At 54.4% G+C, this 23,039-nt stretch overlaps 1 protein-coding gene across 2 annotated transcripts; it reads left to right on the top strand.

Moving 5' to 3' along the window:
• The first annotated feature begins 4,343 nt into the window (after positions 1–4,343).
• ERCC2 (ERCC excision repair 2, TFIIH core complex helicase subunit) lies at positions 4,344–22,974 on the top strand. 2 transcript variants are annotated; one of them, XM_025368627.1, is made up of 23 exons: positions 4,344–4,393; positions 4,687–4,786; positions 6,094–6,171; positions 6,249–6,311; positions 6,500–6,613; positions 9,600–9,716; positions 9,804–9,920; positions 10,213–10,336; positions 10,429–10,525; positions 10,630–10,763; positions 10,838–11,006; positions 13,132–13,250; positions 16,785–16,854; positions 16,941–17,010; positions 17,113–17,214; positions 18,788–18,851; positions 19,666–19,787; positions 21,218–21,310; positions 21,394–21,466; positions 21,737–21,807; positions 21,903–22,046; positions 22,209–22,352; positions 22,840–22,974. In XM_025368627.1, exons 1-23 carry the CDS (start codon positions 4,389–4,391, stop codon positions 22,930–22,932), a joined length of 2,283 nt encoding a protein of 760 aa, XP_025224412.1. In that variant the 5' UTR covers positions 4,344–4,388; the 3' UTR covers positions 22,933–22,974. The 2 variants fall into 2 exon arrangements, with proteins under 2 accessions (XP_025224412.1, XP_025224413.1); XM_025368628.1 differs by lacking the exon at positions 6,500–6,613 and having other exon boundaries at positions 4,359–4,393.
• Positions 22,975–23,039: the final 65 nt, after the last annotated feature.

The raw sequence follows: 23,039 nt of genomic DNA, 5'->3' as shown, positions 1-23,039 counted from the left end.
GAGATCCGGCCACTGCACTCCAGCCTGGGCGACAGAGCCAGACTGTCTCAAAAAAAAAAAAAAAAAAAGAACATAGTGCAACCTAGCAGGATGGGACCTCCTACTCCCCCCAAACCCTGCTTTAGGTTTTTTTCCTCTAGTGATCACCCTTTTTTTTTGAGAGGAGTCTCACTCATGGCTCACTGCAGCCTCAACTTCCCAGGCTTAAATGATCCTCCTTCCTCAGCCTCCCAAGTAGCTGGGACTACAGGCACCATATCACACTAATTTTTTTATTTAATTTTCTGTAGAGACAGGGTCTCACTGTGTTGCCCAGGCTGGCCTTGAACTCCTGGGCTCAAGTGATCCTCCTGCCTTGGCCTCCCAAAGTGCTGGGAATATAGACATGATCCACTGCACCCAACCAGCATTGGGTTGATATTCTCTTAAATTCTCCAACTTTTTTCTCCCATTAAGGGACATAGTACTGTTTATTAGATGGGTAATATCACAGGTAATTCAATATGGACCATGGAGTTCATTCAAATGGTGTATCTTGACGATTTTAGTATTGGCTGATGTAGCATGACAATCTAGGAGAGTATTTCCTTGGTATTTAATTCTTGTTCTGCTTAGTTTAGCAGTTTTATAAACCAGCCTAGGCCGGACGCAGTGGCTCACGCTTGTAATCCCAGCGCTTTGGGAGGCCAAGGCAGGTGGATCACCTGAGGTCAGGAGTTCGAGGCCAGCCTGGCCAACATGGTGAAACCCCATTTCTACTAGAAATACAAAAATTAGCTGGGCGGTAGTGGTGCGCACCTGTAATCCCAGCTACTAGGGAGGCTGAGGACAGAATCGCTTGAGCCTGGGTGGCAGAGGTTGTGGTCTGCTGAGATTGTGCCACTGTGCTCCAGTTTGGGCGACAGAGTGAGACTTTGTCTCAAAAATAAATAAATTAATTAATTAACTAATTAATTAATTAAAAAAAGAGATTTCGATCTGGCCCTGCCTTCCCTGCAGCTGCCCTTTCTCTGCTCCCTGTGCTCAACTCTGAGCTCCACCCACCTTTCAACTCAGCTTTCTTCTGGCCCAGAGCTTTGTGTATGATGGTCTCCCTGGAACACCTTTCTCACTTCTCTCATCCATCCCCTTTTGATTTCTTCTAATTATTTTCTGGCTCTACTCAAACCTCGCTTCTTCCAGGAAGCCTTCTCTGATCGCTTGGCCAACACTCACACCCCACAGTGGACAGTAGGAATCCTGTCATAATAAATCTTTTTTTTTTTTTTCTTTTCTGGGACGAAGCCTTGCTCTGTCACCCAGGCTGGAGTGCAGTGGCGTGATCTTGGCTCACCTCTGCCTCCTGGGTTCAAGCAATTCTCCTGCCTTAGCCTCCTGAGTAGCTGGGATTACAGACACATGCCACCACGCCTGGATTTTTTTTTCTTTTTTCTTTTTTTTTTTCTTTTGAGACGGAATCTCACTCTGTTGCCCAGGCGGGAGTGCAGTGGCCGGATCTCAGCTCACTGCAAGCTCCGCCTCCCGGGTTTACGCCATTCTCCTGCCTCAGCCTCCCGAGTAGCTGGGACTATAGGCGCCCGCCACCTCGCCCGGCTAGTTTTTTTGTACTTTTTAGTAGAGACGGGGTTTCACCGTGTTCGCCAGGATGGTCTCGATCTCCTAACCTCGTGATCCGCCCATCTCGGCCTCCCAAAGTGCTGGGATTACAGGCTTGAGCCACCGTGCCCGGCCTTTTTTTTTTTTTTCAGTAGAGATAGAGTTTCACCATGTTGACCAGGCTGGTCTTGAACTCCTGACCTGGTGATCCACCCACCTTGGCCTCCCAAAGTGCTGGGATTACAGGCAGAAGCCACCATGCCCAGCCCATAATAAATCTTTATGGTGACTTGAAGTTTTCCTTCACAGCACTTTTACAGTTGTGATTATACAGGCATGCGCACGCGCACGTGTGCACGCACGCGCGCGCACACACACACACACACACACACATTTGAGACAGGGTTTCACGCCTGTTGCCCAGGCTGGAGTGCAGTGGCACAATCACTGCCCACTGCAACCTCTGCCTCCCAGGCCCAAGTGACTCTCCCACCTCAGCCTCCTGAGTATCTGGGACTACAGGTGCATGCCACCACGCCCAGCTAATTTTTGCATTTTTTTGTAAAAACGGGTTTTCACCACGTGCTTCAGCTCCTGAGCTCAAGCAATGTACTCGCCTTGGCCTTCCAAAGTGCTGGAACTACAGGCATGAGCCACCACTCCAGGCTGTAATCATATATTTATTTGTATGTTTAATATCTGTTCTTTGAGGCCAGGCCTGGTGCCTCACCCCTGTAATCTCAACAATTTGAAAGGCTGAGGGGAGAGGATCACTTGAACCCAAGAGTTTAACCAGCCTGGGCAACGTGGTGAGACCTTGTCCCTAAAAAAATTAAAAAAATAAAAATTAGCTGGGCTTGGTGGTGCACACCTGTGGTCCTAGCTACTCAGGAGGCTGAGGTGGGAGGATCACTTGAGCCCAAGAAGTGGAGGCTGCAGTGAGCTGTAACTGTGCCACTTCACTCCAGCTTTGGCGACAGAGCAAGACTCTGTCTCGAGAAAAAAAAGAGAAAAAAATCTGTTCTTTGAGGGCAGTTGCTGAGGCTGTCATGGTCACCTTTCTGTTCCCAGGGGCCAGCACAGGATCAGGCACATGGTAGATGTCACATAGCTATTTGTTGAAGAAACAAAAACTAGCATTTATGTTTTATTTTATTATTATTATTTGAAATGGAGTTTCGCTTTTGTTGCCCAGGCTGGAGTGCAATGGCGCCATCTCGGCTCACTGCAACCTTTCCCTCCCAGGTTCAAGCAATTCTCCTGCTTCGGCCTCCCGAGTAGCTGGGATTGCAGGCACATGCCAACATGCCTGACTAATTTTGTATTTTTAGTAGAGACGGGGGTTTCTCCATGTTGGTCAGGCTGGTCTCGAACTCCTGACCTCAGGTGATCCACCCACCTCGGCCTCCTAAAATGCTGGGATTACAGGTGTGAGCCATCACGCCCAGCCAAAACTAGCATTTATTGAATGCTTAGTATGTGCTAAACCCAGTTTTAACTGCTTTATGTGATTTGAAATTAACTCACCTAATTAACAGAATATCTATAATAGTAATATGTAATTAACAATAGTAATAGTCTCTAATTAACAATTAGATTATTGTAATACTACAATGTAGCATCACCTACATTGTAGATAGTCTGATTGTTAACTACTTTGCAGATACAAAAGTGTAACCCCAGGCCAGGTGTGGTGGCTCACACCTGTAATCCCAGCACTTTGGGAGGCCAAGGCGGGCGAATCACGAGGTCAAGAGATCAAGACTATCCTGGTCAACATGGTGAAACCCCATCTCTACTAAAAAATACAAAAACTGGCCAGGTGTGGTGGTGTGCCTGTAATCCCAGCTAATCTGTAGGCTGAGGCAGGAGAATTGCTTGAACCTGGGAGGTGGAGGTTTGAGTAAGCTGAGATCACGCCATTGCACTCCAGCCTGGGCAACAAAAGTGAAGCCAGGATTATGAACCCAGGAATTTTGGTTCCAGAGCCCACAACTTAGCCACTAAACCACACTGCCTTTTCGTTATTCCCTTATTAAAACACCTATCACAGTATTTGGCAAAAAGTAGGTGCTCAATAAATAGGAAGAGCTGTTTATAAGTTATTTATACCATAGAAGTCTGGGATACATCCTGTATTTTATATCATTTTGACCATGTATATGATTTTCTTTTGCTTTGTTTTCATTCATTTGTTTTTATTTTATGTTATTTAAAAATTATTTGTATTACTTTTTTGTTTTACAGCAGGTATTTTATAAATGCATTTTTGGTGCTGCAAAGCCATTTCTAACTCTCGGGCCCAGAAAGGATCACCAGTGTCCCTGTCATTCTCCATTAGAATCTCTATTCGCTACTGAGACGAATTTTTTTTGTTTGTTTGTTTGAGACCAGGTGGAGGGGCGGGGGTTCTCGCTATCTTGCTCAAGCTGATCTCGAACTCCTGGGTTCTATCAATACTCAGACAATCTTGGCAGGCGCAGGAGGACCAAATTCTAGTGAATGAGATCGATTCTCTCGGATCTCTCCCTTCCATGTTTTCTTTTTGATTGGCCCTCGACGATCCTCAGTGACGCCTCCCGCACCGCCTCTCCCGAGAGTCAGCAGCCCTCGCTTTTCCGTGCGCACGCGCAGTATCCCGATTGGCTCTGCCCTAGCGGATTGACGGGCAGATCAGCCAATGGTCTCGTAATATAGGTGGAGCGAGCCCTTGAGGATGTCCACGACCCGGCCTCTCGCTAAATATTCATGAGGGAGGCGGGTGGACGCCACTGCACACTGCGGCCGGCGCCATGAAGTGAGAAGGGGGCCGGGGGGTCGCGGCTCGCCAGCAGGCGCGGGGTGGTCTTGAAGATGGGGTCACCGGTGGGCGCGCCTGGGTCCCCAGTGGGGCCAGGGGAGGGTGAAGGGGTGGGGCGGGGGCAGCCGCAGGGAACAGCGGTGATAGCGAGGAGGCACTGAGGCTCCTGAGGACCTGAGGGTTACCGGGGGCGCCGGGCAGGTCACCCTTCTGGGCCCGACGACCGGGCAGTGTGGAGGCGGGAGAGGGGCTGAGGGGACGGGGACTGACCCAGCAGCCCCTGCCGCCAGGCTCAACGTGGACGGGCTCCTGGTCTACTTCCCTTACGACTACATCTACCCCGAGCAGTTCTCCTACATGCGGGAGCTCAAACGCACACTGGACGCCAAGGTGGGTGGCCTGTGGGCCCGACCCGCCCACTCGACCGGTGGGGCTGCCACGCCTGGGCCTAAGACAGATTGCAGGACGTCTGGATTTTAGAAGTACGAGGTCCTTGGAAATCCAGGACCCCATAATCTTCCGTTATCTAAAATAATAATGGTGAATAGGCTGGGCGCGGTGGCTCGCGCCTGTAATCCCAGCGCTTTGGGAGGCCGAGGAGGGCGGATCACTTGAGGTCAGGAGATCGAGACCAGCCTGGCCAACGTGGTGAAACCCCGTCTCTTCTAAAAATACAAAAATTAGCTAGGTGTGGTGGCGGGCGCCTGTAATCCCAGCTACTCAGAAGGCTGAGGCAGGAGAATCGCTTGAACCAGAGAAGCGGAGGTTGCAGCTAGCGGAGGTGGCGCCATTGCACTCCAGCCTGGGCGACAGAGTGAGACTCGGTCTCAAAAATAAATAAAATAAAACAATAATGGTCAATAGGCTGGGCGCGGTGGTTCGTGCCTGTAATCCCAGCAGTTTGGTGGGAGGTGGAGGCGGGAAGATCACTTGGGGCCAGGTATTGGAGACCAACTTGGGCAACACAGCAAGATCCTATCTCTACGAAAAATTAGAAAATTAGCTGGGTGTGGTGGCGCTTGCCTGTAGTCCCCACTGCTTGGGAGGTTGAGGCAGGAGGATCGCTTGAGGCCAGGAGTTGGAGGCTGCAGTGAGCCATGATTGTGCCATTGCATTCCAGTCTGGGCAACAGAGTGAGACCTGTCTCTTAAAAAAGAAGGGAGAAAAGTTCACTATATATCAGCTACTGTGCTAAATATTTAACGTGCAATTTCTCACTAATCTTCACAGTCATGTTATGAGGAAGGTTTTATTATTAGGCCCATTTTATTTTATTTATTTATTTTTGAGACAAAATCACAGGTGCACGCCACCACTTCTGGCTAATTTTTTGTATTTTTAGTAGAGAAGGAGTTTCACCATATTGGCCGGGCTGGTCTCGAACTCCTGACCTCAGGTGATCCACCTGCCTCGACCTCTCAAAGTGCTGGGATTACAGGCGTGAGCCACCACGCCCGGCCTTAGGCCCATTTTAGAGGTAGGGATACTGAGGTCTGGGGAGGTGAAGGTACTCACCTAAGACCACTCAACAAGGAGGAGGCAGAAGTGGGTTTGAACCCCACTGCCCAATTTTAACTGCTGCTGTGTTATCCTGCTGTTCCAAGTTGGTGGCATTGGAGGTCGGGGAGAGTCCCCAGAGTTTGTGTGCCCAAGGTTCTGAGACCCTGTGTGTTGTCCCTCTGGTTCCCAACATGCAGGGTCATGGAGTCCTGGAGATGCCCTCAGGCACTGGGAAGACAGTGTCCCTGTTGGCCCTGATCATGGCATACCAGCGGGTGAGTGATGCATTGAACCCGTAAAGGCAGACAAAAGAAGGGACAGGACAGGGACTGAGTCCACTTGTTATCGGCAGGCATATCCGCTGGAGGTGACCAAACTCATCTACTGCTCAAGAACTGTGCCAGAGATTGAGAAGGTGAGCCCGGACTCATCCTGGTGCTCCAGCTCCACTGTTCCCTAGGCCCTATTGGTCCCCCTGGTGGTGGCCATCACCAGCTTTCGGGGGTGTCTGGGAAGCTCGGGAAGAGGCTGGGGCCTGGCAGGGCAGGGGTTTGTGCCTCCAATGAACACAAGTTCCCCCTGCCCCCCCCAACTTTGGAGTAGGTGATCGAAGAGCTTCGAAAGTTGCTCAACTTCTATGAGAAGCAGGAGGGTGAGAAGCTGCCATTTCTGGGGCTGGCTCTGAGCTCCCGCAAAAACTTGTGTATTCACCCTGAGGTGAGCACCCGTCCCTTCTCCCTGCCCTTAGCCCAGAGGTAGAGGAAACTCTTTCGTCCAACTGCAAGTCCTGGATCCCCAGGCTGGACCTCTTGCAAAGGCATGCAGTGGCTGCACACAGAATTCCCATCTCACTGGTCAAATTCTCATTCATCATGGCCCAGGCAAGCACACCTCCTCAGGGAGTCTTCCAATTCTACCCAGGCCTGGGAGAGGTTAAAAAGGCAGCTCTTAGAGTCTCTGGAAGACCTGGTTTCCTGGCTCTGAAACTTACCAGCCTGGTATTTATGGAGAGGCGTTTTCTGCCGCCTGGGCCTCAGTCTTCCTTTCTGTAAAATGGGGATAATTATGTGCCTGCCTCATAAGGTCGCTGATGATAAAATTGGATGAAATGATGCAGCCGATGCCCTTAGCATGTACAAAGAACTAAAAGAATGTTAGAAATTCACGGCTGGGCACGGTGGCTCACACCTGTAATCCCAGCACTTTGGGAGGCCGAGGCGGGCGGATAACAAGGTCAGGAGATCGAGACCATCCTGGCTAACATAGTGAAACCCCGTCTCTACTAAAAAATACAAAAAATTAGCCGGGCATGGTGATGGGCGCCTGTAGTCCCAGCTACTCGGGAGGCTGAGGCAGGAGAATGGCGTGAACTCGGGAGGTGAAGCTTGCAGTGAGCTAAGATCACACCACTGCACTCCAGCCTGGGCGACGGAGCGAGCCTCCGTCTCAAAAAAAAAAAAAAAAAAAAATTCTCATGATAGGCCGAGTGCGGTGGTTCACACCTATAGTCCCAGCACTTTGGGAGTCTGAGGTGGGCAGATCATTTGAGGTCAGGAGTTCAAGACTATCCTGGCCAACACGGCAAAACCCCATTTCTACTAAAAATACAAAAATTAGCCGGGGGTGGTGGCGTACATGTCGGTAATCCCAGTCGCTTGTACACGGGAGGCAGAGGTTGCAGTGAGCTGAGGTCACACTACTGCACTCCAGCCTGGGGGACAGAGTGAGACTCTGTCTAAAAAAAAAAAAAGATTCATGATATTTATATGCATAATATATGACAAATACAATGTTAATTGTTATTAAATTATGCTATAAAACCATTGTACTTGGCTGGGCATGGTGGCTCACGCCTATAATCCCAGCACTTTGGAAGGCTGATGTTTCACCATGTTGGTCAGGCTGGTCTCTAACTCCTGATCTCATGATCCGCCCACCTCGGCCTCCCAAAGTGCTGGGATTGCAGGCATGAGCCATCGTGCCCAGCCTTATTTATTTATTTTTTTTGAGATGGAGTTTCACTCTTGTTGCCCAGGCTGGAGTGCAGTGGTGTGAACTCGGTTCACCGCAACCTCCACCTCTCAGGTACAAGCGATTCTTCTGCCTCAGCTTCCTGAGTAGCTGGGATTACAGGCGCACTCCACCACGCCCAGCTAGTTTTTTGTATTTTTAATAGAGATGGGTTTCATCATGTTGGCCAGGCTGATCTCAAACTCCCACACTGGGCCCACAGACTATATATTACATCACATTATTTGTAAGAATATATGAGAAATAATATATCTAGTGGATGACAAAGAGCACAGGCCTCGGTGACTGATGAAAGGGGAAATGGAGAGGGAAGGGCTGGCTGCCTTGGAGCTTTCCCTTTGGTGTAGGAAAAGGATTTGTTCTTGGGAAAGAGCCTTAGGCTGTGATGGTACCTTAGAGAGTACAGAGCAGGTCAGGGGTGAGGGGAGTCCCAGACTCTGCAGCACCTCCTTTGATTCTTAGGCCCTGCCAGAGTTCCATGTGTTTTGGCATTTCCAAGGATGAAGTAATTATCCTCAATCTATATGCTAAAGATTTTTCAAGGCTTACTGTTTTAAAATATTAGTTTTGGTTGGCTGGGCACAGTGACTTAGCCTGTAATCCCAGCACTTTGGGAGGCTGAGGTGGGAGGATTGCTTGAGGCCAGGAGTTTGAGACCAGCCTGGGCAACATAGCAAGACCTCATCTCGACTAAAAAGACAAAAATTAGCCAGGCATGGTGGCGCACACCTGTGGCCTCAGCTACTTGGGAGGCTGAAGGGGGAAGGATCAGTTGAGCCTGGTAGGTCAAGGATGTAGTAAGCTGTGATTGCGCCACTGCATTCCAGCCTGAGTAGCAGAGGGACCTGTCTCCAAAAATATATATGTATAACTTGTAGTTGTAAGAATGTAACAATTTTACTACTCTCTTTTTTTTTTTTTTTGAGAGGGAGTCTTACTCTGTCGCCCAGGGTGGAGTACAGTGGCATGATCTCGGCTCACTGCAACCTTTGTCTCCTGGGTTCAAGCAATTCTCCTGCCTCAGCCTCCCGAGTAGCTGGGATTCCAGGTGTGCACCACCATGCCTGGCTCATTTTTGTATTTTTATTTTTTTGTGATGGAGTCTCGCTCTATCGCCCAGGCTGGAATGCTGTGGGGTGATCTCGGCTCAGTGCAAACTCCGCCTCCCGGGTACAAGCGATTCTCCTGCCTCAGCCTCCCGAGTAGCTGGGATTACAGGCACGTGCCACCACGCCTGGCTAATGTATTTTTAGTGGAGACAGGGTTTCATCATGTTGGCCAGGCTGGTCTAGAACTCCTGACCTCAGGTAATCCACCCACCTTGACCTCCCAAAGTGCTAGGATTACAGGCGTGAACCATCGCGCCTGGCTAATTTTTAGTAGAGATGGAGTTTCACCATGTTGGCTAGGCTGGTCTCGAACTCCTGACCTCGTGATCTCCCCACCTCGGCCTCACCAAGTGCTGGGATTACAGGCGTGAGCCACGGCACCCAGTCCAGTTTTACTACTCTTATATCCCTGCATTAAGTTCCCATGTGTCTTAACTAATAATGCAACAGACTGAGGTTCAAGTTGTCCAAAACCCCAGCCAACTGGGAGGTGTGGAGACCTGCGTTTGAAGAGTGGTTGGGTTTCCACCCTGTCTGGGTGCTAAGATGCCCCACACCCCCAGGTGACACCCCTGCGCTTTGGGAAGGATGTCGATGGGAAATGCCACAGCCTCACAGCCTCCTATGTGCGGGCGCAGTACCAGCATGACACCAGCCTGCCCCACTGCCGCTTCTATGAGGTGCCTGGAGGGCAGGGCTGAGGGAGGGAGGCTGGATGGGTGGCCTGGAGCAGGCAGCCTCCCTGACCCCTGGCACTCTTGTCGCAGGAATTTGATGCCCATGGGCGCGAGGTGCCCCTCCCCGCTGGCATCTACAACCTGGATGACCTGAAGGCCCTGGGGCGGCGCCAGGGCTGGTGCCCATACTTCCTTGCTCGATACTCAGTGAGAAGGCTGGTGGGGCGGGCAGAGGGGCGAGTGTGAGGGTGTGGGCTGCCCGCCCGTCTCCTATCTGCCCATGCCTGTCTGTTGCTTGCTGTGAGTCTGCCTGTCTGCATCTCCCTGTTGATGGGTGCCCATGTCTGTCGGTCTGTCTCTATCCATCTGCTCATATTTCTGCCTGGCCGGTGTCTGCCTCTGCAGGCCTGTGTGGGAATGATGGGCCAGTGTGGCCAGGGGTAGGGGGGTAGGGGTTGGGGTGACAGGGCCCTGGTGACCCTGCTCCCTGGCCCCCCAGATCCTGCATGCCAACGTGGTGGTTTATAGCTACCACTACCTCCTGGACCCCAAGATTGCAGACCTGGTGTCCAAGGAACTGGCCCGCAAGGCCGTCGTGGTCTTCGACGAGGCCCACAACATTGGTGAGGGGGGCGCCAGGGGCCAAAGGGACGCCAGCCCCTCTGAGGGAGGCCCCTGCAGGCCTGCCTGAGCCGGCTCTCTCCCCCTTCTCCAGACAACGTCTGCATCGACTCCATGAGCGTCAACCTCACCCGCCGGACCCTTGACCGGTGCCAGGGCAACCTGGAGACCCTGCAGAAGACGGTGCTCAGGTGGGGCCGGGGACGGCTGGAGGACCCTGGTGCCTGCCCTGGCCTCTGTCTGACTTGTCCCCACGGGTGCCAGCCCCACCCCAACCCCAGCTATCTCCCCGCAGGATCAAAGAGACAGACGAGCAGCGCCTGCGGGACGAGTACCGGCGTCTGGTGGAGGGGCTGCGGGAGGCCAGCGCCGCCCGGGAGACGGACGCCCACCTGGCCAACCCCGTGCTGCCCGACGAGGTGCTGCAGGGTGAGCTCCCACCCCCCGCGGCCCCCCAGTCCCTTTCCCGCCTCCCCGTGGCGGCTGATAGCGTCTCCTCGCAGAGGCGGTGCCTGGCTCCATCCGCACGGCCGAGCACTTCCTGGGCTTCCTGCGGCGGCTGCTGGAGTACGTGAAGTGGCGGCTGCGTGTGCAGCACGTGGTGCAGGAGAGCCCACCCGCCTTCCTGAGTGGCCTGGCCCAGCGCGTGTGCATCCAGCGCAAGCCCCTCAGGTGCGGCCCCACACAGCGCGGGGATGGGGGCTCAGCAGGTCCTGGTTAGGCAGAGCCATGTCCTCCACGCTTGTAGCCCGGGATCACCATTGCCAGCCTCAGGAGTGAGTGAGCTGGGCGAGGCACGTGGGACCCTGCCTTTTCTAACCTGGCAGGTCCGGAAGCAAGGTTGGAGCTGGTCCTGGGTCCCTGCGTTGGGCAGGGGCCTGGCGGGCAACACCTGGCTGGATTGGAGAGTCTACCCCACCCAAGAGAGAGTAGTGGGAGCATCATTTACAGAGGGGTGGACTAGGGGAGGAGCCAAGGAGGGTGGGACGTGAAAGCTGGGAGCTAAGCCGGGCCACAGCGGCGGGGAGGGAGTGTGTTGAGAACCAGCTGGTGGGGGCCTGGACAGGGGCTTCTGCTGGGAGCAGAAACCAGAACCTGGGCCTCGCAGGCTAGGAGCTGGGGGAGGAGGCCGCGGCCCATGTCTCTTCCCACCAATGCCTCTAATCTTCCAAGTCTGAGGGCAGGGGCGTCCCCATGGAGCAGTCTGGGCACATTTTGGGGGAGTCAGTCTCTTGAGGCACAGAGGAGGCAGAGAATGACCAGGGATAGGAGGGGACTTTTCCTTTGCTGCTTTGAGTAACTCATGGGTCTTCTCTAAACTGCAGTTTTCTCCTTTGTAAAACAGCCAAGGAGTCGAATCTTTACTTCACAGGGTTCTGTGGTGGTTAATGAGAGAGCAGCGAAGCCAATCAGCTACCCTGTCGTGAGCACTAAGGAGGAGCTAAGCCCTTTATGTTCCTTACCTCAATTGCACCCCCAGTACGGCATCCCCACCCTGCACATGAGGACGCTGGGGCTCCCAGAGGGGAAGCCTTTGCCCAGAGCCGCACAGCACTGTGCCCAGTAGTTGGGGCTTGAAGCCAAGCCTGTGGGCTCCAAAGGCCCTGGCTGCCCTGCCTCTGTGGGTGAGGCCACCTTCCGTGTGGGTTTGCCCATCTTCCCCAGAATTGGAGACTTGTGAGGGCAAAGAGGGGATCTCAGTCACTCAACACACATTCCCCAAGTGCCTGCTCCATGCTGGGGACACAGCCGAAGAGGCTCCATGGCCCAGTGTAGGGCACAGACTCATCCCCAGCTAGCGACCAGCCAGGGTAGGCGCCTGGGGTTAGAGGAGACAGGCTGGGAGGGCTGAAGTGTGGGAGGCAGGTTTGCAAGTGTGACTGCCCGCCTGGCTTCAAAGCCAGCTGCTCCGTGACCCGTCCCCGGGGCTGAGAACTTCAGCCCTGCCTGTGTGCGGTTGTGGCCGAGTGGCCCTGCACATGCTTGAGTGTGTGGACGCAATATCCGTGGGACTCTGCGGGATGTGGGTGATGACTGCATTCCTCTGTGAGCCCATGGGGTTCCGACACTGTCTGTGTCCCCACAGGTGCGTGAGAGACAGTGGGAGAGGTTCTGGATGTGAATGCGTGACCATGTGGCCATGCAGGATTAATGCCATGACTGGGGGATTCTGGGTGTGATAGTGAGTCTCTTGTTTTGATCAGAACCCACTTAGGGCTGGGTGCAGTGGCTCGCACCTGTCATCCCAGCACTTTGGGAGGCCGAGGCGGGCAGATCACCAGGTCACAAGTTCGAGACCAGCCTGGCCAACATAGTGAAACCCCGTCTCTACTAAAAGTATAAAAATTAGCTGAGTGTGGTGGCGGACATCTGTAATCCCAGCTACTCGGGAGGCTGAGGCAGGAGAATTGTTTGAACCCGGGAGGTGGAGGTTGCAGTGAGCCGAGATGGCGCCAGTGCACTCCAGCCTGGGTGACAGGGCGAGAGTCCGTCTGAAAAAGAAAAAAAGAAAAAAAACCCACTTAGGAGGTCGTGCTAGCAGGTATGACAAGTGACCACATGACTCTGGGGTGTCTGATTATTGTTCTATCTGTGCCACCATGCAGCAGTGGCTGTGTGTGACATGCAGATGTATAGTGTGGGGGTGCACGTTTCCAAAACAGGCCCACTGCCCGCCCTCCCTGAGTGCCCATTGTCTGGGGAGACAGGCACGTGACCGCCGTGATGGCGGAGGCAGGGCTGCTGGTCCTGTTCATGCTTCCGTCTGCCCCCCGACCCCGTCTCTCCTCCCCACCAGATTCTGTGCTGAACGCCTGCGGTCCCTGCTGCACACCCTGGAGATCACTGACCTTGCTGACTTCTCCCCGCTCACCCTCCTTGCTAACTTTGCCACCCTTGTCAGCACCTACGCCAAAGGTAAGCTCACCTTTTTCTGTCCCTGCTGGGCCTCCTAGGAGCTGGAATCAGGGTCGCAGCAGAGTCTACAGGGTTGTTGGCAGGAACTTGGACACACAGGGCTTTGTGGGGCTTGGCTTGGAAGTGTGGGTTTTATTTTGAAGGCAGTGGGGAGCCGTAGATAGTTCTTGAGTAAGCGTTGTGCTCAGATTTATATTTTCACAGACTTCCTCGGGCTGCAGAGTGGAGAAGGATGGTGTGGGCAGTGGTAAGGGATGAGGCCAGAGAAGCTCTATGGGGTCAGCTCACACTAGAGGGCATGGTAATGAGTTGATCATTTTGCTCCTAGGGGCACTGGAAAGCCATGGTAGGTTCTAGCAAGCAAGGTGCCAGGTCAGATTTGTGCTTTTTTTTTTTTTCCTGAGACGGAGTCTCGCTCTGTTGCCAGGCTGGAGTGCAGTGGTGTGATCTCGGCTCACTGCAGCCTCCGCCTCCTGGGTTCAAGCAATTCTCCTGCCTCAGCCTCCCCAGTATCTGGGACTACAGGCGTGTGCCACTACGCCCAGCTAATTTTTGTATTTTTAATAGAGATGGGATTTCACCATGTTGGCCAGGATGGTCTTGATCTCCTGACCTCATGATCCACCCGCCTTGGCCTCCCAAAGTGCTGGGATTACAGGCATGAGTCACTGCGCCCAGCCCAGATTTGTGCTTTGGAAAGACGACTTCTGGGTGCCAGAGGTGGTAGCTCACGCCTGTAATCCCAGCACTTTGGGATGGTGTGGCAGGCAGATGACCTGAGGTCAGGAGTTCGAGACCAGCCTGGTCAACATGGCAAAACCCCATCTTCACTAAAAATACAAAAATTAGCCGGGGCCGGACATGGTGGCTCACGCCCGTAATCCCAGCAGTTTGGGGGGCTGAGGTGGGCAGATCACTTGAGGTCAGGAGTTTGAGACCAGCCTGACCAACATGGTAAAACCCTGTCTTTACTAAAAATACAAAAATTTGCCAGGTGTGGTGGCGGGCTCCTGTAATCCCAGCTACTTGAGAGGCTGAGGCAAGAGAATTGCTTGAACCCAGGAGGCAGAGGTTACAGTGAGCCAAGATTGTGGCACTGCACTCCAGCCTAGGCGACAGAGCAAGACTTGGTCTAAAAAAAAAAAAAAAAAAAATAGGCCGGGCGTAGTGGCTCATGCCTGTAATCCCAGCACTTTGGGAGGCCGAGGTGGGTGGATCACCTGAGGTCAGGAGTTCGAGACCAGCCTGACCAATATGGTGAAACCCCGTCTCTACTAAAAATACAAAAATTAGCTGGACGTGGTGGTGCATGCCTGTAGTTCTAACTACTCAGGAGGCTGAGACAGGAGAATTGCTTGAACCCGGGAGGCGGAGGTTGTAGTGAGCTGAGATCGCACCAGCTGCACTCTAGCCTGGGCGAAAACAAGAGTCCGTCTCAAAAAAGAAGAAAGGAAGATTTCTTCTGGCAGGGACTAGAGGCAGGAGACTAGGTGGCAGGCAGGGACCTGAGCACAAGGAGAGGGGCCTTGGCCAGGATGTGGCCATGGTGAGACAGAAAGGTATGGTTTGGAGAGAGATGTGGGAGGTAGAGGCTGGGATGTGGGGAGCATGGTGTCTGGGTTTCGGGACCTGGGACAAGAGGAGTAGAGGCTGATGTTCAGATTTTCAGGTTGCGAGAGAGGGGCATCATTCTGGAGGCTTTATGGGCCAGTGTTCCCTCCCCGTCCTCAGCGTGAAGCTCACCAGGGGTTCAGTCTGCCTCCTCGGGGTTTCTCCTGTACCCAGGAAACCGGATCAGGCCTCATGTCCTGTGGCAGGGCCTGACAGGAGGATGGAGATCTGGGCCGTTGCCCCAGGGCTGGGTAGCGAGGCCTGCTGGCTGCTGCTTCTGCCTCTGTCTCTCTGTCCTGCCCCATCTTCCATCCCTGCCTTTGTCGTTCTCTATCCACTGTTTCCCATCTGCCAACACCTCATGTTCTTTCACCTGGAGCATCCTTCCTCATCTTCCTCATCCCCCAGCCACCTCCCCCTCATCCTTAGGTTCTCAGCTTAGTAGAGATGTCTCCTCCTCCAGGAAGCCCTCCCTGACCCCCAGGCTGAGTCAGGCCCCTCCTCTGGGCACCTCTGTCCCAGCACTGCCCACTCTCAGTCATCCCTGTCTGAGGGCAAGTCTGTCTCCTGCTGGACTGCGAACCCGTGCAAGCAGCGGCAAGGCTGGCTTGGTCACCACTGTGTCCCCAGCACAGACGACTTGATTTTTTTTTCACTGCGTGAAACTGAATATATAAATTCATTCATTCATTTATTTCTTCAACAAACGGGCCAGGCTCAGCACTGTGGAAGCAGCAGGAACCAAAAAAGATCTCATTCCTAACCCCCCAGAACTTATATTCCAGAGGGGGAAAACCAGTAGCAAAGATGCAGTCAAATAAACAAGGAAATAATTCCAGAAAGTGGCAGTTATCATGAAAAAAAAATACGTTGTTGCGTTGGAATATGTCTGCATAGAAAAGGTGGCTGGGGAGGGCCTTTCGGAGGGGCTGACTTTTGAGCAGTCTCAGATGACCAAATGGAGCCACCTTGGGAGGTTTTCCAGGCCACATGGGACCAGCAAGTGTAAACACCCTGGGGGAACTGAGCCTGCTGAGTTTTGAAGGTCAGGCACCAGGCCACTGGAGGCGTGTGGGGTGATGGGAGGCTTCTGGGGGGGCGGAGGTGATATGGCCGGGCTCAGGTTTCCATAGGGTCCCTCTGGCTGCCGTGAAGTGAGCAGGGGATGATGGGTCCAGGCAGGAGGTGATGGTGGCTGGCCCCAGGTGGGGTCAGGGGCAGTGGTCAGATTGCAGGTAGGTTTTGGAGGCAGAGCTGCCTGGTTTTGCTGATGGCTTAGGTAGAAAGGTCGTGGGAGGCCAGGCGCAGTGACTCATACTTATAATTTTGGGACTTTGGCGGCCTGAGGCGGGCAGATCACTGGAGGTCCCCCATCTCTACTAAAAATACAAAAATTAGCTGGGTGTGTTGTAGAGGGGTGTACCTGTAATCCCAGCTATTCAAGAGGATGAGGCAGGATAATCAGTCGCTTGAACCCGGGAGGCAGAGCTTGCAGTGAGCCGAGATCGCGCCACTGCACTCTAGCCTGGGCGACAGAGCGAGACTCCATGTCAAAAAACAGAAACAAGAAAAGGTCCTGGGAGAAAGCTTCAGGCTCTGGCTCCTGGCTTTGGCGTGGGTGCTGCGGGGCCCTGCAGTACTGGGAGAGTGAGCAGTGGGCGGGGCTGTGGCGCTCTCTACTTGGGATCCTTCGTGAAAGTTTGCACAGGTGTGGGCCCTGTGGAGAGGCAGAAAGACTGGGGTGTATTTTGGACTCAGATGCCTGGTTTGGAGCTTAAGCAGCTCATGTTTGGTCCCATTCACTCCCGGGCAGTATAGGATGGAGACTGGGGTGAAGCAAGGGAGCGGGAGAGGGAATGGCTGAGTGGGTGCAGCTGTGGCTGTAGTGGGGTAATCTCACCCGTCCTTGCCTGCCCTCTGCAGGCTTCACCATCATCATCGAGCCCTTTGACGACAGAACCCCAACCATTGCCAACCCCATCCTGCACTTCAGGTGGGACCCTGCCCGGTGGGGGTGTGACTGCACTGTGGGTCAGGGGCCCAGCCCCCCGGGCCCTCACCGCCCTCATCTCTCTCCAGCTGCATGGACGCCTCGCTGGCCATCAAACCTGTATTCGAGCGCTTCCAGTCTGTCATCATCACGTCTGGGGTGAGGACCCTTCTCCTGTTCCTCCCAGTCCCTGGCCTCCTTCCATGGGCCTCCTGGTCCCTGCCCTTCCTGCTGAGATCCCTCCCACTGTCCCCCCTACAGACACTGTCCCCGCTGGACATCTACCCCAAGATCCTGGACTTCCACCCCGTCACCATGGCAACCTTCACCATGACGCTGGCCAGGGTCTGCCTCTGCCCTATGGTGAGTGGGAGAGGCTAGGGCTGGGACTGGGAGGGGAGGTGGGAGCAAGGGGCTGCGTCCCTTCCTTGGCTTCCCCCACTGCTCAGGCAGGAGAGTTTTACAGTGAAGAGGCCGGGTTTGGGATTCAGACAGACTTAGGCTTGATTCTGCTTCTCCCAGGGTACAACTCTCAAACCTCAGTTTTCTTATCTGTAAAATGGGAATGTATCCTCCCTGATCTCCCAGGGCGGTTGAGAGGATTGAGAGAGAACTGGGGTAAAACACTTAGGTAGCCCAGGGTCTGGCACAGGTAGGCACTTACTCAGCATCTTGGTTAACGTGGCTTTGCCGGGTACATGGTCTGGCTGTGACCCAGGTAAGTGGGCCTTCCTGTCCATCTCCATCTCTGTAACATGTGCATGTCAACATGGGCCCTCAGTCCCTTATCTGAAGTCCCGAGGCTGGTTTTTTGTTTTGAGATGGACTCTTGCTCTGTTGCCCAGGCTGGAGTGCAATGGCACGGATCTCAGCTCACTGCAACCTCTGCCTCCTGGATTCAAGTGATTCTCGTGCTTCAGCCTCCTGAGTAGCTGGGATTACAGGCGCGTGCCACAACGCCCGGCTAAATTTTGTACTTTTAGTAGAGACAGGGTTTCACCATGTTGGCCAGGCTGGTCTCAAGTGATCTGCCCACCTGGTCCCAAAGTGCTGGGATTACAGGTGTGAGCCACTGCGCGCAGCCATTTGTTTTGGAATTCAGAATTTTCCAGCCTAATCGCTTCTCGGCCTTTTGGCTAAGATCAAGTGCAGAATTTTCCAGCCTTTAGAGACAAGGCATATGCTGTGTAGTGTGTGACGCTCCCAGTGGGGTCTGGGTGGCTCCCCCCAGTCAAACTCCTATTTTGGCAGTAAAAGCTTTGGAAGCATCACATTAAGGAGTAAGTCAGGCCTCTGCAGAGACTCAGGGCAGGGCAGGTTTTGCTACTTAATGAGTTTGTGCCAAACTGAAAAAGAAATGTGTTCAGAGCTTTTGGCTTTTGGAGTTGCCTGTCAGAGGTTGTGGACCAGTGATGACCACCCACTGCATGGTGGTTGTGTGAGGTTGCTGGCTGGCGGGGATGCCCACTGGCATAGTGAGGGGTGTTCTTCAGGATCCGGCTGGCCTGGGGCCTGGGGCTGGCTAGAGTGTAGCTGCTGGTGGAGAGTGTGGACAGACTCGGGTCCAGTTCCATCTTTGCCACCTATTCACTGTGTGACCTTGGGCAGGCAACTCACCTTTTCTGAGGCCAGGTCATTTGTGCAATGCAGATAACAGGGTAGCTGAGGGTTCATTCAGTGACACTGTGTTAATGAAAAGTTTAGAGCAGACTGGGTGTGGTGGCTCACTCCTGTAATCCCGCCACTTTGGGAGGCCAAGGTGGGACGGTCGCTTGAGGCCAGATGTTCAACACCAGACTGGGCAACATGGTGACGCCCGGTCTCTATTTTTAAAAAAAAAAAAAAAGCTTAGAACAGCACCAGCAGGTGGTCAGCACTCACACGCTGGAGCAGTTGCTGCTGCCTCGCTTATCATGACCTCTGTTGCTCTCTTCAGATCATCGGCCGTGGCAATGACCAGGTGGCCATCAGCTCCAAATTTGAGACCCGGGAGGATATTGGTATGCTGCCAGTGGGGCTGGTTTCTGTGGGTTCCAAGAGGGAGGTGTATCAGTCAGATGGGCTGAGTCACGCTGCTGTAACAAATATCCCTGGCCTTAGTTGTTTAGCCCAGAGCTTCCTTCTTGCCCATGGGACACATCCACTGTGAGCTGGTAGGGGGCCTGCCCTGTGTCTCCTCACCTGGGAACCTCCACTGCTGGGTGTGTCAGAGGCAGCGTGATGTGACAGGTGGGATCACAGTGGTCACAGTGAATTGTGCACTGGTTCCTAAGGGTGCTTCCCTGGAAGTGACACATGGCCTTTTTTTGAGACAGAGTCTTGCTCTGTTACCTAGGCTGGAGTGCAGTGGCATGATCTCGGCTCACTGCAACCTTTGCCTTGTGGGTTCAAGCAGTTCTCGTGCCTCAGCCTCCCGAGTAGCTGGGATTATAGGCATCTGCCACCACGCCAGGCTAATTTTTGTATTTTTAGTAGAGATGGGGTTTTGCCATGTTGGCCAGGCTGGTCTCAAACCCCTGACCTCAGATGATCCACCCACCTCGACCTCCCAAAGTGCTGGGATTACAGGCGTGAGCCGCCACGCCTGACCCCTGCTGCACTGATTTCATTGGCCATGGCAAATTACATAGCCAGGTGTGACTTCAGGAAGTGGCAAGGAGGGTCCTCAAACACGCCTGGGAGGAGGAGGAAGGGGATGTGTGTGAATAACCTGACAGCCAGCCTCAGTGGGGTTTCCAGAAACTCCTAGTTTGAAGACAGAGAAGGGAGGAAGGACCTGAGCCAGGAGAGGGCCTAACCTCTGACCCCTCGCAGCTGTGATCCGGAACTACGGGAACCTCCTGCTGGAGATGTCTGCTGTGGTCCCTGATGGCATTGTGGCCTTCTTCACCAGCTACCAGTACATGGAGAGCACCGTGGCCTCCTGGTATGAGCAGGTATGCCTGGCCACCCCCTCCCTGCACTTGCTCTCCTCAGCCCCTGGCACTGCAGGAGGGGAGTCACCTGCTCTCCTCAGCTCCTGGCACTACACTGCTATGTCAGCTTCATTTTTCTTACCCTCTGATGGTGACAGGTGTCCTGGGTGACAGGAGAGTGCGTGCAGCATGTAGGAATGGGGTGTAAGCAGCCCATTGCCCCACCCCCAGTACATCAGGCTGAGAACGCAGACATAAGCCCCAATGTAGGCCCCTCCCTCAGAGGAGTACCCTGTGGTGGAGTCACCCCCACCTTCTAGGTTCCTTGCTCCCCCGCTGCTCTTTGGGGCTACCCCATCCCTGTGATCCTCCAGCACAGATGGCCTGGTGGGGAGGCCCAGGTAGCAGGTGTGACTCTATCTAGGTTAGAGGAAGGTTCTAGAGAATCAAGGCTGGACTGAGACTCAGGGCAAAGCCTCTCAAGGGTCTGCAGGAGCCCCTTCAAGGAAGCAGGTAGAGGAGGTCATGGGGCATTCTGGAAACAGGGCTCACCACAGCCAGGCCCTGGGTGGGAGAGGAGGCCACTCCTCACTTTGTGCCTCTGAGCACACCATGGCCAGGCTCTCAGGAGTGGGTGAAAGCACTTTGGGGTGAGGTGAGTGAACTTGGCTAATCCGAGTATTGGAATGGCACTCATGGGAGGCAGGAGCCTCATCCTCACAGCCAGGACCTTGGCCTTGTGCTTCAATAGGTGGCTTCCACACGGCGGAAAGGTGATCCAGTCCCCACAGCCCAGGTGCCTTTTGTGTCCTATTTAAGACAACTTTGTCTTAAATACCCCAAGGTCATGAAGAGAGGCTGCTGTGTTTCCTTCTAGGAGCTTGTGGTTTTAGCTTTCACATCTAGGTCTATGAGGTACCTCAAATTCACCTTTCTATATGGTGTAAGGTAAGGGGTCAAGGTTCATTTTTTGGTTCCATTTGGAAATCCACTTGCTCCAGTAAAAGCTGTCCCCACTGACCTGCACAGGTGGCTGTGTGTTTCTGGACTCTCCATTTTGTCCCACTGGTCTGTGTCCTTGCACTGGCTCCACACTGTCTGTATGGTAGTGTCATATGGGAAGTCTCAGGGCAGCCTCTGATTGACTCTGCCTGCCTCACAGTCAGCCCCTCCACCAGTTGCTGGCAGGGGATGGGGTGCCCTGATTGGCCACCCCCTTGGGCCACATGCCTGCCCCACTTATCCAGCAGTGATTGGTTCCCCACCCAGATCACTAAGTTCCCCGCAAAGAAGTAAGGTTGGACAATTCCACCCTCCCTCCCCACATCTCAGATGAGCCAGCTGAGGCCCAGAGAAATAGTGATGTAGGAGAGTTGGAGATAAGCAGGATGGCCGTGCCCTGAACCCACCTTCTGCCACCCCCACCCTGACCTCCCTGGGTCCTTCCCCAGGGGATCCTTGAGAACATCCAGAGGAACAAGCTGCTCTTTATTGAGACCCAGGATGGTGCCGAAACCAGTGTCGCCCTGGAGAAGTACCAGGAGGTGGGTGTGTGAGGCCAGCGTGGAGGGGGTGGGGAGGTGGCTCCGAGGAGTGACCCAACTTGCATCTTGCCTCCCCACCTCAGGCCTGCGAGAATGGACGCGGGGCCATCCTGCTGTCAGTGGCCCGAGGCAAAGTGTCTGAGGGAATCGACTTCGGTGAGTGGACTCGCTCTTCCTCCCCAGGTGTCTTCCCAGAGCTCTCTGGAACACCTGCCCACTCTGCTGTCTGCTCCCGCAGGGGACCACCCACCCACAGCCTGGGTGCACAGAGGGACCCTCCCCTCCCCTCCCCTCTGGCCCTAGGCACCCGGTGGGAGCACACCCTCTCTCTCCCACTCAGACACAGCATCCTGGGGCATGTGAGGCTGTCCCTGTCCCACCAGCCACACTTGTAACTCCCCTCGACCCCTCTCCTCTGCCCACCAGTGCACCACTACGGGCGGGCCGTCATCATGTTTGGCGTCCCCTACGTCTACACACAGAGTCGCATTCTCAAGGTGAGTAGCTCTGGCTCCCAGAAGTCCCAAAGTGTTAGGGCCAGGGGAGGGATGGCTCCCCCACCTCCCCAACTCCTCGTCCTTCGTTTCTGCAGGCACGGCTGGAATACCTGCGGGACCAGTTCCAGATTCGTGAGAATGACTTTCTCACCTTCGATGCCATGCGCCACGCGGCCCAGTGTGTGGGTCGGGCCATCCGGGGCAAGACGGACTACGGCCTCATGGTCTTCGCCGACAAGGTGCAGGTTCAGGGGTGCCCCTGTGCTTGCACCCCAGCCTCCGAAAACCAGGCTATTTGCCCGTTCATCTCCCAGATGGGGTGTGTCACAGGGTGGAGGGTGGCCCAGGCTCCCTGACTCGGGTCCTGACGTTCTCTCCCTGGCCTGCGCTTCTGCCCACAGCGGTTTGCCCGTGGGGACAAGCGGGGGAAACTGCCCCGCTGGATCCAGGAGCACCTCACAGATGCCAACCTCAACCTGACTGTGGATGAGGGTGTCCAGGTGGCCAAGTACTTCCTGCGGCAGATGGCACAGCCCTTCCACCGGGTGAGGCCTGCATCCCCCTCCCAGCATCCTCCCAGGCTGAGCTCTTCCTCCAGAAAGGCCCCTTGGATTCTCCCCACTCCCCAACCCCAGCCTGTCCTCCTGCCCTCTACAGAGAGAAGTTTATAGTATATCTGCATGCCAGGCTCTGAGGGGTAGGGGGAGATTCGAGGGGCCACAGATGCCAGCAGGTGGCCCAGGCAAGGCAGGGTGAGAGAATTCGGGGTGAGGAGGTATCAGGCATTGAGACTGTGCTGGCCTGGGGAAAGCCCGTCCTTCTCCGACTCCCTGGCTGGTTCCTCCCTCAGCCCCCTCTTATGTGGACAGGAATGGCCCACTCTGGATTATACTGACATCTCCAAATTCAAACATCCTGGCCCTCATGTCTTAGACCCCTAATGCCCATCGGGGGCGGGTGGTCAGGGAAGTACAGCAGCTGCCTGGGCCCCTTCCTGACAGTGCCCCCCTTACTTTCCTCTGTTCTCTGCAGGAGGATCAGCTGGGCCTGTCCTTGCTCAGCCTGGAGCAGCTGGAATCAGAGGAGACGCTGCAGCGGATAGAGCAGATTGCTCAAAGCTGCTGAGCAGGGTGGGCAGGGCCATAAATGATTCCTAGTGACTCCTGAGTCTTGCCTGGCCCTGGGTCCCAGCAGCTCCGAGGCCGCAGCAGGGCTGGTGCTGGAAGGTCTTA

This window comes from Theropithecus gelada, chromosome 19 (genome assembly GCF_003255815.1).
Source record: "Theropithecus gelada isolate Dixy chromosome 19, Tgel_1.0, whole genome shotgun sequence".
Lineage (NCBI taxonomy): Eukaryota > Metazoa > Chordata > Mammalia > Primates > Cercopithecidae > Theropithecus > Theropithecus gelada.
The sequence above is the reverse complement of the archived record's forward strand: the minus strand, read 5'-3'. Positions and strand labels throughout refer to the sequence as shown.

What these genes read in the sequence shown, in the direction of transcription:
- ERCC2 (XM_025368627.1), top strand. An exon ending in CTGTGCCAGAGATTGAGAAG is followed by an intron (nt 6,312 to 6,499) that starts GTGAGCCCGGAC and finishes ACTTTGGAGTAG; the next exon opens with GTGATCGAAGAGCTTCGAAA. An exon ending in ACTTCCTTGCTCGATACTCA is followed by an intron (nt 9,921 to 10,212) that starts GTGAGAAGGCTG and finishes CTGGCCCCCCAG; the next exon opens with ATCCTGCATGCCAACGTGGT.